The 14362-nt window shown below is 36.7% G+C and overlaps 1 protein-coding gene across 1 annotated transcript; it reads right to left on the bottom strand.

The window, feature by feature from the left end:
• Positions 1-3032: 3032 nt before the first annotated feature.
• On the bottom strand, positions 3033-5929 carry LOC145572460 (cyclin-B1-2-like). The gene is made up of 4 exons (XM_081631435.1): positions 5689-5929; positions 5507-5607; positions 3633-3730; positions 3033-3334 (listed from the first exon to the last, which is right to left on the bottom strand). Exons 1-4 carry the CDS (start codon positions 5815-5817, stop codon positions 3234-3236), a joined length of 429 nt encoding a protein of 142 aa, XP_081487561.1. The 5' UTR covers positions 5818-5929; the 3' UTR covers positions 3033-3233.
• Between the last annotated feature and the right edge of the window lie 8433 nt (positions 5930-14362).

Genomic DNA, 14362 nt, shown 5'->3' with positions numbered 1-14362 from the left:
TATATTCCACAAATTGAAAAGGCAGATCATGCTCAACAATAGCAAGACACAACAATTCACGAAAATAGGAAGCATCAAATTCAGGCAATCTATTCCCTAAACCAGAAGATGTTTTCTCTAAAATCATTTGACGAACATCCCTAAATGACCTTTGTTTACAATTTTTAAGATGACGATGAAGATTTCCTGTTCCATTCGTACTATTACCATTAAAACTTACACCACACTTTTTACATTTGCAAATCAAATTACCATTTGCATCAGGCTCATCCAGAAACTCAAAGTGCACCCAAACATCAGAAGTAAGGCGACGTTGGCGTTTCTTACCAGTAACAAGCACACGAGGTTTACCAGGGGAAGCTTTCTGGCTTTTGCTCTTCCTCTTAACATCCATTGTTGAATTAATTTCTTCCTCCTCTCCGGAAGAAAGTTCTTGAACATTGTTGGACATAATTACTTCCTGCCAAATTACATTAACTAGAATTACTTCCTTTATCGTCCAAAAAATTCATATAATCCATAACAAAATCAATAAATCAATTTGTATAATTAGCATAATGCTTATATCATTTTGTATAATTACATAAAATCAATAGATAGCATGAAAATAACAAAGTTAATTCGAATAATCAATAAATAACTTCGTATAATTACATAAACTAGAATAAATACGCATAAATCCAGAAATCAATTCATATAAGTACATAAACAAGCATAAATTCGCATAAATTTGCATAAATCAGTTCGTGTAATTATATAAACTCGCATGCATTCGCATAAATCCATAAATCAATTCATATAATTACATAAACAAGCATAAATTTGCATAAATTCGTATAAATCAGTCGTGTAAATGTGTAATTACATAATCTAGTATAAATTCGCATAAATCAATTCATATAGTTACATAAACTAGCATGAATTCGCATAAATCCGTAAATTAATTCGTATAATTACATAACCCAGCATAAATTCGCATAAATTAATTTGTATATACTTGTAAAATAACAAAATCGATTCGTATAAACTCACAAATTAAGAACAATAAGCAAGAAACGTACCTTATAAGAGTGAGAAGATAAGAATTGTAGTCGAATTCAACAATGGTGAAGTGATTTTAGGGTTTTTGAAATTTTGAGTGTGTCGTTTTTGAGGAGAGAGAAAATTAAAGAGAGAGAACAGAGAAGTGGGTAAGGAGTAAGGACGGCTGATCTAAAATGTGGTAGAAAATGAAAAATTAGGGTTTTCATTTTATATGTAGAAGTAGAACCCTCTTAAGAAATTGGGCTGGGCTGCCTAATTTACAATGTTTACGATTTTTTTTTTTTTTTTTACTTAAAATTGTTCGGGTTCTCAGGTCGGGTTCGGGTTGACCCGACCTGATTTTGACCTGAAATTTATTTCGGGTTAAGTGGGTCGTTTTCGGGTTGAGATTTTCAACCTTAACCTAACCCATTTAATTTCGGGTTCGGGTTCGTGTCAACCCATTTAAGTTTTCGGGTCGAAAATCTCAACCCTAACCCGCTTTTTTCGGGTCGGGTTCGGGTCGGGTTTTCGGGTCGGGTCAGTTTTTGCCAGCCCTAGTTGTTCTCCAAGGTTTTACAGCCAAACCTGCCAGTCCATAGGCTGGTAATTGTATGCCGCCTGTCCTCCGAAGAAGGCAAGCTGGATGTAGGGCAAAGCAGGCGGCCTGTATAATGGGTGGGCCACATAATATGCCGAGTTAATCACATGAGGACCCATGTGGACGGAGGGGCCGCCTGACGGAGTCCTATGTACATATTGCGACTTCCTCACTAAGGTATTCTTGAATCTATCTGGGTAAGTCGACGTGGATGCTGACTCAGACAGCTGTTGGTTCTTCTTTTGCTCAATATAATGTCGAGCATCAGAAAATGTCTTTTTGCTGCCGTCCGGCTACACATGCCGGATGGCCTTTCTCTTTGCTGCTTCTGGGAAACGGAGTTTGGAGAGATCAATTTGGGGTCGAGCCTTCTCCTTCGTAGCAGGGTGAGGGGTAGGCTGTCGGTCTTTGACTAACTTTGCTTTCTCAGCCTGAGCTGGTTTTTTGGCCGAATGTTCCTTCATAGGAGCAGCCGTCCTCTTGGTGATCAATTCCTTGATTTCACCCTTGAAACTTATCATGAATTTCATGAGCTCGTCTCGGGTGATTGGGGCTAATATTGCCGCCTGCATCTGCTCAGACGGCTGTTCAGGGAGCTTGCTTGTACCCGCCTAGTCAATGTTCCGCTCCCGTCTCTCTTTGGGACGGATGCGTTTAGAGATTAGTGACCCATCAGTGACCACATAGGTTTCGAATTCATAGTCGTCACCGAGTCATAATTCGAATAGACCTCTCCATCAACCGAGGCTCTTGAAGCGGTACAGGTTCTTGTGAAACCATCTTTAAGGTACTCTCCCCACAGACAGCGCCAAATGTTTCGAGGATTTTTGTGTCCCTTGGAAGAGTTACAACTCGAAAACTGGGTCCAACTAATCCGCATGTACCTGTAAAACAACGGAGCTCCGGATGTTCGGAGGTCCACCTCAGAAGGTTAAGTTAGTACGGATTCGGAGTAAAACGTGCGGAAAGTAAATATCTTCTCGGATTTCGAGATCAGGTGTTCTCTGTTTTCGAGAGTAATAAATGATGTAATGATTAAGACGTGCCCTAACAAATATGGAAATCTCTCTTTTTATAGGGTCCTAGAAAATTGTGCCCTACCCTAGGGTTTAATTGGTTTGATGACCTAGCAATTTGGGTTGCGCCGTTTTACGGCTACCTTGGGAATTGGCGGCCTTGCCGCCAATTCTTGAGGGGATATCTGCTTAACACGTGTTTGTCCCTGAGAGGTCCATTGGGAGGTCTTCTTAGGCGACACGTGACAAGCTCACATTGTGCCAAGTGGCGGGGTAGAAATACCCAAATCACATATAAGAAGGAAACAAAATCAACAAGGAAAATTCAAACCAACTTGTGTTTATGCTAGGAAAGCCAACAGCATCATATATGTAAAAAAAAGTCATAAGCATGTAAAAGAGGAAAACTGGATCAACTATTGGAAGCATAAAAATTTAATTGTAAGATCATTCATACTCCCATTAGATCAAGCTGACATATTTCCATAACAAAAAGTCTCACTAGATTTAGATGTCTAAGGAAACAATAGCAAGATCATTCATACATCCATTTCCAACTATTTGAGAACATCTCCAGCAACAATAGTAACTCATCAGAAGAAAGACGGGGCAACTGGTCCTTTAGAAAGGCCTAGACGAACTTCCATGCCATGATGCATGTCTGGAACTCGGAGGGATTCTGAATCACGTGGATCTGCAACAAAACAAGATATGAGACCAGCAAATAGCTCAAACTATTAATTCTCAAACTAATATGCTATCGATTTGTAGTGAATGTACTGTGATCAAAGATCAAGCAGGTGGGTGCCTCAACATATAAAAACCGGAGTGTAGTTAAAAATTGTAAAGAATATCAGTTGCATCCAAAGTACAAAGAGGAAAATCAATGCAAATACTTCAACTCTATTGGTTCTGCCGACTATATCGTGGTTTGGGCAAATAAGAGAAGCATATATTTTGTTAAAACAATAAAAGTTGCGTGTTTTTATTACCGTTCAGATAATCTTCAAAACCAATATCATCTAAAGTTCCTGTCACTGCCTCCAACCCTAGCATAGAGGATGATATTGGTCCAGGAGGCCTCTGGAACCTGCAAAACAATAAGGAATTGCATGATCAGCTGAACTCGAATCACTTTCCTACCAGATCCCTTTTTTAGCACATGCAAGTAAAAGACTAGCAACAAAAGCTCATATACTATGTATTAGTGAAGCATGTGCCAACAGCATAGAAAACAAAGTAAAAGAAAAATGGTAAGTCAGATTGGAGTCACAATAATGCTTAGCACTACAGTTGGTATATTTTTTCACAAATTATACGACACTTGTTAAAGATACGTATTTGTCCAGAATTAAAGACCAGTAAAACACAGGAACAGCATGAACAACCTAGAATGGAAATATAAAGGTCTAAGAATATACAACTTACCTAATTGATGATGGGTCTCTACTGACATGCAAGACGTAGTCCAAGAGATAAATACAGTAGATATCGATAAACAACACATGAATATGCTGCCCCAACCCATGGGTATTAAAACAGAAAATTTGGGAGTGATGTGATCATGAAATTCAGATTAAATTGTAAGTTAAAACAGTATGCTTCGGTGCTTCCTATTCTCTATACATATAAAAATTATAATTCAAACTTCAGACCTTTCTAGCAAAATGATACCAATTAGAGTGCAATCCATCAAAGAAACCACTCCTAATATTTAACCAATGTTTAGCTCAAATGACTGAAAAAACAATTAGAATCCAGCTTATACACTTGGGCAACTAAAAATTAAAAAAAAAATAAAATGGAGCATCAGAAAGAAACTACTCCAATATTCAACCAATGTTCGGCTCATGCTCTTTTTCCTCACAATAGAGTGATTAGCAACCTTTTTTCACAGGGGCAGGTACTAATTAACATGAAAAGAGGGAGCAATAGTCCTAGACCAAGCAATAATTTCTCCAAAGCTAGTCCCTTTTATGAGTACCCATTGTCAACTACTTACATATTAGTCTCTAGAAAATCTCATACTAGTAACATCTGTAGATTGATTTTACTAAAAATTGTTTTGAACAAGTTTTTTTTATTGACTTTTAGCAACTTGGGTCACAACACACTTACAGAACTTTAAGTCCTCATTTTCTCTCTCAACACCTATCCAAAGATACATAGACTTCTAATCTAACCTTCCTGGCACTGATAGCAAACCCAAAAGGAACAGTGGTAATCCCAACAAGCATACTTGAACTTTATCAGCTGCGATCTTCACTCTCCAATTTCCATTTTCCAACTCAGATACTTCCATTCATAAGACATAATCACCTCACCAGTCATGATAGATCAGCTGAAATGTCATAGTTCTAGCCTTTCAAGTTTTAACCTTAATATACCGCATCCGAACCCACAGTTTAGCCTTTAACAACAATCTGCTTAACACTACCTCATAAAGCTGTTGCAGATTCACTTGCCGGTCTAAACCCAATAACAGTAACCAAGACATTCACATAATTTCACAACATTTCTTATTAATTAATTCCTAACTAGCGAAACTGATCGAAAACCCTGCTTCAATCCCACAAATCCACCCGAAAACCCCATCACATAAACCCATCACTTTATGAACAAATTTGAGTAGAATAAACTACAAATTCACATCCTCTCCACCTCTATCACTGATTCAGTCCCTAAATAGACGCCCACAATCCTTAGTTAAGCAAAATGAACAAATTCAACATCTTAATGCTCGAAATTCATATAAATTAGGGTTTTTCACAAATTCAATTAGAAACAATCACAAAACTAGAAATTGAATCGCATTAAACAAAAATAAATCAATAAATAATTAATAGAAAACTAATCAGAAGAAAACCTAGAAAGAATTTGTCGATCGAGGTCCATCTTAAGCGGAAGAGCGGAACCATAAGTGTTAGCAAGAATGTTCCTCTTCATCTCTCGCTGAGTTTTCTCCGCCTAAATCGATGAAATAATCATCAATAACAGAAGAGAGAGAAAGAGAAAGATAGATGAAAATGAAGAGAGAGAAAATTGTACTTTAAGAACAGCAGATTGTAGAGGATGAGCTTCGAGAATCTCGCTCTTGACGCCATGGAAACCGAATCGAAGAGCATCGTTGTGGATTCCTCCAATTTGATGTGGAATGACCTTTGTTCCTTCCTCCATTGTTGAACTTCTTCAATTAGCTCGAGTTTTTTCTGTGTTGTTGTTCTGTGTAACTGAGATGCATAAACTGATTGCTTTAATTTTGTGCTTTATGTTGCTTTTAGTTTTGGGCCGCCTTGTTGTACAAGAAATTGTGATTTGTGTACTCACTCTTGTTTATTTTAAGGCCTTGTTTGGCAATTGGCAATTGGCAATTGGCAATTGGCTGTTGGCAGTTGGCTGTTGGATGTGGGGTGGTTTGATAGGCTGGTTTGATTGGCTATTTGCATTGCCTTTTTTGTTGGCTGTTTGACTTTTTATTAGTTTAAAAACATGTTTTGTAAATTGGATGTTGGATGTTATTAGTAACTTAGGTAGCTAAAAGCCAAAAGCTACTCTAAGTACCTTTTTCATTTCGGCTTAAAAGCCAGCTTTCCAGCTGGCTGAAAAAGCCATTTACTAAACACAAATTTTGGATGTTTGACCAAATGAAAAAGCCAAAAGCCAATCAAAAATCCAATGAAGAGTCATTTACCAAACAAGCCCTAAGTCTGGTATTCCCCGGTAAAGCACACTTAGGCCTAGGGATGGCAACGGGTCAAGGACCCTATCCAAACCCTGTGGGACCCTATCCTGAAATACGGGTATGGGTCCAATTTTTTTATACCCTGTGGGTCCGGGTAGGGTATGGTTCTAGATGGTATTGGGTAGGGTAAGGGTCTGAATTCATTATACTCGAACCTTAGACCCTGCCCATGGACCTGTTATACCCAGACCCTACCCAAACCCGTACTTAGCCCATGTTCAATATATTAAATAAATAAAAAAATAAAAAAAAAATACTTGTAAAAGTAAAATACTAAGTAAGGAACTCATAGGCGCGCACTTTCATAGTTGTACAATTTGTCAAATTAATTATAATGTTCTCATGTATTAGTAGTTTTTTTTTTCCGTGATGTATGCAATCGTACATTCGTATTTAGTACACTAAAATAAGAAGATAAAAAATTACAAGAAGAAAAAAGGTAAAGGACCCTAGACCCGGCTAGACCCATAGGGTTTGGGTAAGGGTCTAAAAATTTGAGACCCTAAGGGTCCGAGTAGGGTATAGGTATGGAAAAATATTTACGGGTATGGGTACGGGTTTTACCATACCCTGCCCAGACCCTACCCATTGTCATCCGTACTTAGACCCCGTTTGTTTGATGTTAAATTTTTACAATGATAAATTCATTTTTATAGAAAATATATTTTCGAATAAAATCACAATTGTAAATTAGTTTCTTGCTTATCGGAAAAGTTGTAGAAAAATAAAAATAATAATGAAACAAAGGAAGTAAAAATATGGCTTCCCTTGGCCTCCCTCTTCTCTCTTTTCTCTCTTCTCTCTCCTCTCTCTTTATTTAATTTTCTTGGCCGTTTAGGCCGAAAATAGTCTAATTTTTTCAAAAATTAGACTATTTTTGACCCTTTTTCTTTGATTTAATTCGCTTTTTTGTTATTTAATTTGTTTTGCTTTGTTTTGTTCTCTCCGTTTGTGAGAGTCTGTCCCAATTTTTTAAGGGTTTTCCCAATTTTTTGGGATTTTGATTCTCATCTATGGATGAGAATTTTATTTTTAGGGTTTTATTAATAATTGAGAAAGTGATTTAGATTCATATAGGTTTAGGGTTGCTTTAAAAAAAAAATAATATCAGTTTAGGTTTCGTCATCAACTCTACGATCAAAACATCAGCGCAGATTGTGAAGATCTCTAATTGGAAAGATGCAAAGACATCGAAAATCACTGTTCCCTTCAAGTTTGAAGCGGTGGAGTGTGAGCTATGCCCGATATGCAAATTAGTTTATGATTTTGATTGTAAAAGTTATGTTATTTTCTCTAGATCTGTGGTTTACAAATCTTTATTATTGTTGTAGATGTCGTACGGCTATTTATTAATGATAATATTCTTTTTCTTGTTAAAAAAAATATATGGCTTCCCTTATTTAATTATTTTGTAAAGGAAAATGTTTTTCACCATTAAGACTCTGTTCACTTCACCTTATTTTTGCTAAAATGAAATTATTTTTGCTGAACTGAAATTATTTTTGTTGATTCTATGTTATATTTCTTCTTTAAAGTTATTTTTACTAAACTGAATTTATTTTTACTAAATTGAAATTATTTTTGTTTGACTGAAATATTTTTTGCCAAACTGAAATTATTTTTACGAAGTACTAAACTAAAATTATTTTTACTGAATATTATTTTTTAAGGTGAAGTGTAGGGGTGCAAACCAAGCGAGTCAATTACGAGCTAAGGGGTGCTCAACTCGACTCGAAAACTTTTTGTACATGCTCAAATCGTGCTTGCTAAAGTTTCGAGCCAATAAAATCTGCTCGATTCATGCTCATTAAAGTTTCGAGTCGAGTTGAGTAACATAACTCACGATACACTCGTTAAAGTTTTGGCCCTATAGGCCTTTGTGTTTTTGTTCACTGTATATAGTTTTATTTATTTATTTGTTTATTATTGTAGGCGTCGTTTGAAGTGCGCCTACGTCAAGCATGTGTGAATATGCTTGGCACTCATAGGAAGTGGGAATTGACAAAATACGATTAGGGACAAGGAAAGTAGTGAGCCGCCAACAATTTTTTAAGGAACTTGTAAACCGTTCACGGATCATAAAAGGCAACCACAACAAAGGGACAACGAAAGGCAACAACGATTGACCCATGAAGGTTACACCCCATTCATAATCCATGAGATTACTAACTCCATATGGTTCGGAACCACAAAAGGAGGATCGGGGATGATGGTATGAAGTGAGTCATGGAGTCACATTCGCCCGTATTGGCCTCTACTCGATTCTTATAGTGAAAAGTGATTCATGTGATCTCAAAGGCATACAAACAAAATATTCAATTCGCTCCAAACTATTATTATGCTAAATTGGTTGAATATTAATGTAACATGTTGTAGGGAATATTTCAAGCCATTAACCCCAAGCTTGAACCCCACTGTGATCATATACTTAAGCATGGTGGCGTCCAAAAGGAAGGAAGCTAGAGCAAAAGAGTCGCCAACAAGTTTTAGGAACTTGTAAACCGTTCACAAGGTGAAGATTACACCCCTTAACGATCCATGAGATCGTCAACTCCAAAAGGTCTTGAACCAAATAGGGTTCGGGGATGAGGGTACAAATCCAACCTAAAAGAGATTGAACCTGCCCTAAATAGGCCTCTACTTCATTCTCCTCGTATTCATGTGTGCTTTCTGACTAGCATGCAACCAATAGATTAACCCTAAACCTGTTTATCTATGTTAGTTGAACTTAATGCACAAATAAAACTATTATTGGCGATCACTTGAATTATAACCATATTATCCCTAAACAAGATTATTAATTATCTTATTAAGCGTGATTACAAGTACAAATTCCCTTTAAACATGCATAAAAGGCGTGATCAAACAATAACAATAATAAGCATCAAGCAACATAATAACAATCATCATAACAATTATAATCATGTTAAAGCATAAAGCTTAAATATGATAGCAAGATCCTAGGCATGATACTAACAAGATTAATAACAAACCCTAGCATGTCACTAAGCAATAAAGATCAAAGCTTTAAACCTAATATGGTACTAACATGATATTAGAAAAGAGTAAAAGGCACCCTAAACATGATACTAGAAAGCAATAATAACATCCTAACATGATACTAGGAATTAAACAAATTTAAACATGCTTTCTACAAGAATAGAGCAATAAGATTACATACTTTGATGCCTCGTACCTCTTTCTAATAACAAAATACACGTGTTAGTAACTTCAAGGAAAATATAAATCAAACAATCAAATCAAATAATTGAAATAGAGATTTGGGACCAAACCCTCAGAAATTATAACCTTTCACGTCTAGGGCGAAGGCAACTTCGAACTTGGCTAGGTGTTTTTAAATCTCGTGAATGCGGAATTTTGTTTGAGGGAAGGTTTAGAAAAAGAATAGAGAGAGAAAGCTTTTGAGAGAGAAAGATGATTGATTGTAATTGATTGTTGATTAAAAACAGAGGTTCAGGACCCTATTATAAGAAAACAGTCCGGAAATAGGTAGAATTTGATAAGGAATAAAACTCCACTCTGCCGCTGCAAAACCGACCTTGTCGCCAGGCGACAGGGTCTGTCGCGTGGCGACAGGCCTGGATTTCTACGCCCTTTCAAACACAGAGTCCACATATGAATCAAAATTGATTTGTAAAGTCCGTATGAAAACTGAAATCGTATTTTTCATAAATTAATATTTTATTCCAAATAAAACTCATCAAAATCTAATTATTAATTCTAATCTTATTAGGATTAAAGAGAACCTTCTAGAGAATTCTTGAAGACTATAATCAATTCTAATAACTTTAGGAATAATAATTAACATTGGGCCCTCCTCTAGATCATTGGGCCGCATGTAAAGATCAAACCAGACCTAGTTTAGTATTTTGGCCATAACTTCCTCATTATTCATCGGAATAGGGCTTATAATATATCGTTGGAAATCTCTTTGCAAGCCCCATCCAACTACACTATTATTGGACCCTTTTCATGGACCAAACTAAACTGGATTGTCTCTTTTCATAAAATAGAGTTGTTTTTCGAAAACAGAAAGAAAGAATTTAATAAAAACTAACCGCAACACTTGACCTTTCACACTTTCACCTCGTTCGATAATCATATGACATGAAAGGTATTCATCACTGGGTTTGGTTTTGGGGAGAAACATTTGGGTGTCTACAGAAGCCCCCACTTTGACTGAGTTTGGAGAAACGCAAGTTTCGAAAACGAAAGTCAAAGTAGCGATAGGGACGGAGAATGATTCAGAACATTTTGCGATCCCAAATTACTCTTGTAACGCCTATACCTGCAAACTAGCATTAGTTAAACAGATAAAAGAGTTAAGAAACGTGTATCTTGCACCGTCGAGCACACGTCTCTGAAGGTAACCGATTTGTTGCATTGTGTTGAAGACCGCTCTGCTTGTAGCTGCCTCCTACTTCATCGAAGATGACTCTGATTGTAGTCATTCTCCGCTGCTTGTGACCATCTTCCACATCCTAGGGAACACGATCGAAGATAACTCTGCTTGTAGCCATCTTCAGTTTTTTGTGACCATCTTCCACATCCTAGGAAACACGATCGAAGATAACTCTGCTTGTAGCCATCTTCAGTTTTTTGTGACCATCTTCCACATCCTAGGGAACACGATCGAAGATAACTCTGCTTGTAGCCATCTTCATTTGTTGCGACAATATTCCGAAGAATATCACCGAAAACCAATGCCTGTTGATCCTTTAAAGTTCGCTTGAACTTTGCTTCCGCTACGCCAGTATGTCGGCACTTTTACTTGCTTGTGAACCATTACGTCGGTGCCTTCGCTGTTTATGAACCATTATGTCGGTGCCTTTGAGCCAATGTTTAGGCGCTTTAAGCTAAGTGAGACGATCTTTTTACCAGGTCGATCACTTGATTTAATCGTGATCGAGCCGATCATTAAATCATGTCGAGTTGCTTATGGGGGCTAACTGGCATACCAAGGAACCCGAAATTGCTGCATAAGGTCCACATAACCATATTATGGAGCCATGTACTCTGTCGCCGCTCCAGCATTAGCCGGAACTGCTTGTCGCCGCTATTTCTACTTGTTGCCAAGCGACAGCCTTTGTCGCCGTTGATGTTCACTCGTTTTTTGAACAAAAGAGCTTCTTTTTGAGGAATGTTCACGCGTCTCTGAACAAAAGAGCTTTGATAGGATGCCCACGCGTCTCTAAGCAAAAGAGCTTGAAAGAAATGTCCACGCGTCTCTAAATAAAAGAGCTTGAAATGATATGCCCACGCGTCTCTGGACAAAGAACTATCTGTCTGATTTAGGGTGCATTATGTCATCTTTGTAAACATTTTACATTGATTTCATAACCCTTAATCCTGTTTAGAAAAGATAACTTTTGGAACATTTCCGAATCATAACTCTTATGACATTTTTTCTACTGTTTTGGTTAAGTTTCCTGTTTAGTATATTCGCAATTGTTGTTGTAAATTCATATCCTCAAAACGATATTTGTAAATCATTAAAGCTAATCTAGGATCGAACCATGGTAAGCAAAGTTTGATTCCTTCTTCATAAACATACATTTTAATTGTAATGTTTCTGGATTGTGAATTAATTCAACAATTCCCTTAATGATCATTGATTTTGAGTTAAATATTTATCACAACAATCATATTGTGGTGTTAAATTGTTCAAGTCAAACTGATTTTACATTTCATTTTGGAATTTTGAACATTTCAATGATTCCATGCTTTACTTCATTAAGTAATTATCGATATATTTACTTAAATCGTTAGTAAAAGCAATGAAATAGTTAAATCTCTTTGCTAATCCTTGAACTTATGGTCCACACAGATCATATGTATAAGTTCCAAAAGGTCATTAGCTCCTTTACCCTTTCAACTAAAAGGTAACTTGGTCATCTTACCTTATCAAGCATGACTTTTAATTCTCAAGTGATTCATAATCATATAAGAATAAGAGTCCATCCAATGTAACTTTGGATGTGCAAATGGTTTATGTGACCTAACCTTTGTCATAAGTAAGTTTACTTTGAATCATCTAATTTTTCTTTTGTGATCTACTTATATCAATGTCATAAAACAAATTTAACTCGTATCTAGCAAAATGAAAACAATTTATTACCTTGGTCATGGATCAACACTTGTCCAAGCCAAGTAAAAACAATTCAGTATTCAAACAAGAAAACCGAAATATTGTCTCATCAAAAATTGGAATTGTTCTAAAATCATGATAAATATTCAGAAATTAAAACTATAAAGCTATCTCTGGCCACTCAAACACTTCTAGTGCACCTTCAAGCTCCATTTCCATGCTAGCCTCACTTCTTTGCAGCTTCTGCACAACATTAATAATGTTAAGCACTGCAAATTGGTATCACATACCTAAGTGAAAGTTAAAATATTTATAACGTAATACCTGAGGTTGATGCTCCATTCTTCTTGAGGAAGTCAAGGTATTTCTGGCAATTGCGTTTCCAATGCCCCTTCTTCTTGCTGTAAAAGCATTCACTTTCACTTGCAGCCTTGTGTTTTGGATTCGCCTTAGGCTTCTCAGGAGCCTTGGCAATTTGCTTGCCCTTGCTCTTGGCACTAGCCTTTTGCCCCTTTTTCTTGAACCCCTTTTCCTTTTGAATCATAAGAACTTCCTTCTTAGGTTCCTTAGGGATTTGCTTTTCAGCACTAACCAGCATTGCGTGTAATTGATTCATAGTCTTTGCAGTCGCAGTCATGTTAAAATTCATGATAAACTGGTTGAAACTTTCTAGAAGTGAGTGGAGAATGATGTCTGTTGCCATCTCATCACTATATGGGTGCCCCAGTTTCTCCATACTTTGGATAAGGCCGATCATTTTGAAAACATGATCATGAACTGTGGCACCCTTCTCCATCCTACAATCCAGAATCTCACGATGGAGCTCGTACCTCTCAACTCTTGCTTGTTTCTTAAACAAGGCTTTGAGTTCTTGCATGATTATGTACGCATCCTGATCCTCAAAACGCTTTTGAAGACTAGGTTCCATGGTAGCAATCATCAAGCAAGTGATAGGCACAGCTCTATCATGAGCTTCCTTGTGCTTCTTGACTTCTGCCGTAGTTGCATTTTCTGGCAGAGGTCCTGGCAATGGGGTGTCAATGACATCCTCTCTACCTTCAGATTTCAGAACGAGCCTTAGAATTATTTCCCAAGTGGAAAATTTTTCTCCTGTCAACCTATCCTTCTCAAGGAATGGTCGAAGATTGTAAATATTGTTGTCATTGTGATTACGGCTACCCATCTATGTCAAAATAAGGCAAAGTTTAATAATTATGTTTAATTTAAAATTTAAAGTACCTTAAACGAATAATATAGGTAACTTTAAAGCACTTTATTCAATAATTAAATGATCCCAATTGAATTTTAAGTGATTCCAAGACCCTTTATTCGTGCAATAATTGACCGGACTTTGGTCCTACCATCAACCATTACATTTTCAAGGTGAGTAAACTCTTTACTGATTACAACTCTTGTAACTCTTGGTTGAATAATTAACCATCACATGTTTAATTATTTCCCTTTACTTCAAGGTTCTAAACTCTTTAGGTAACCTTGTTGAGCATAACCAATTAAAATTGTAAAACTTGATTTACCCCAAGTCTCCCAAGATATAAAATGACACCCAGCTTTGGCATGACCTATCATAAATATCAAGTGTTTGTCGGGTTTTTAATTGGAAAAGCAATCTCAATATTACTGGGACCTAGATTCATTTATGTTGTGATTATATAGTGAACTCTAGCGCATCATCAATCAACATAAATAAAGGCTAACATGCATAATCTACTAATGCAATAAAACATGACATTGCATGGCCCCTTAGTCCTAAGAAAACTAGAAATGAAAAGCTCCCACTTAAATCATCATGGATCTCCATCCACCTTGCTCTTTTGGGCCTTCACTTCATGGGCTTCTTTGGACTAACACTA

Source organism: Chenopodium album, chromosome 12, assembly GCF_948465745.1.
Source record: "Chenopodium album chromosome 12, dcCheAlbu1.1, whole genome shotgun sequence".
Lineage (NCBI taxonomy): Eukaryota > Viridiplantae > Streptophyta > Magnoliopsida > Caryophyllales > Amaranthaceae > Chenopodium > Chenopodium album.
This window is presented reverse-complemented; position numbering and strand designations above follow the sequence as displayed.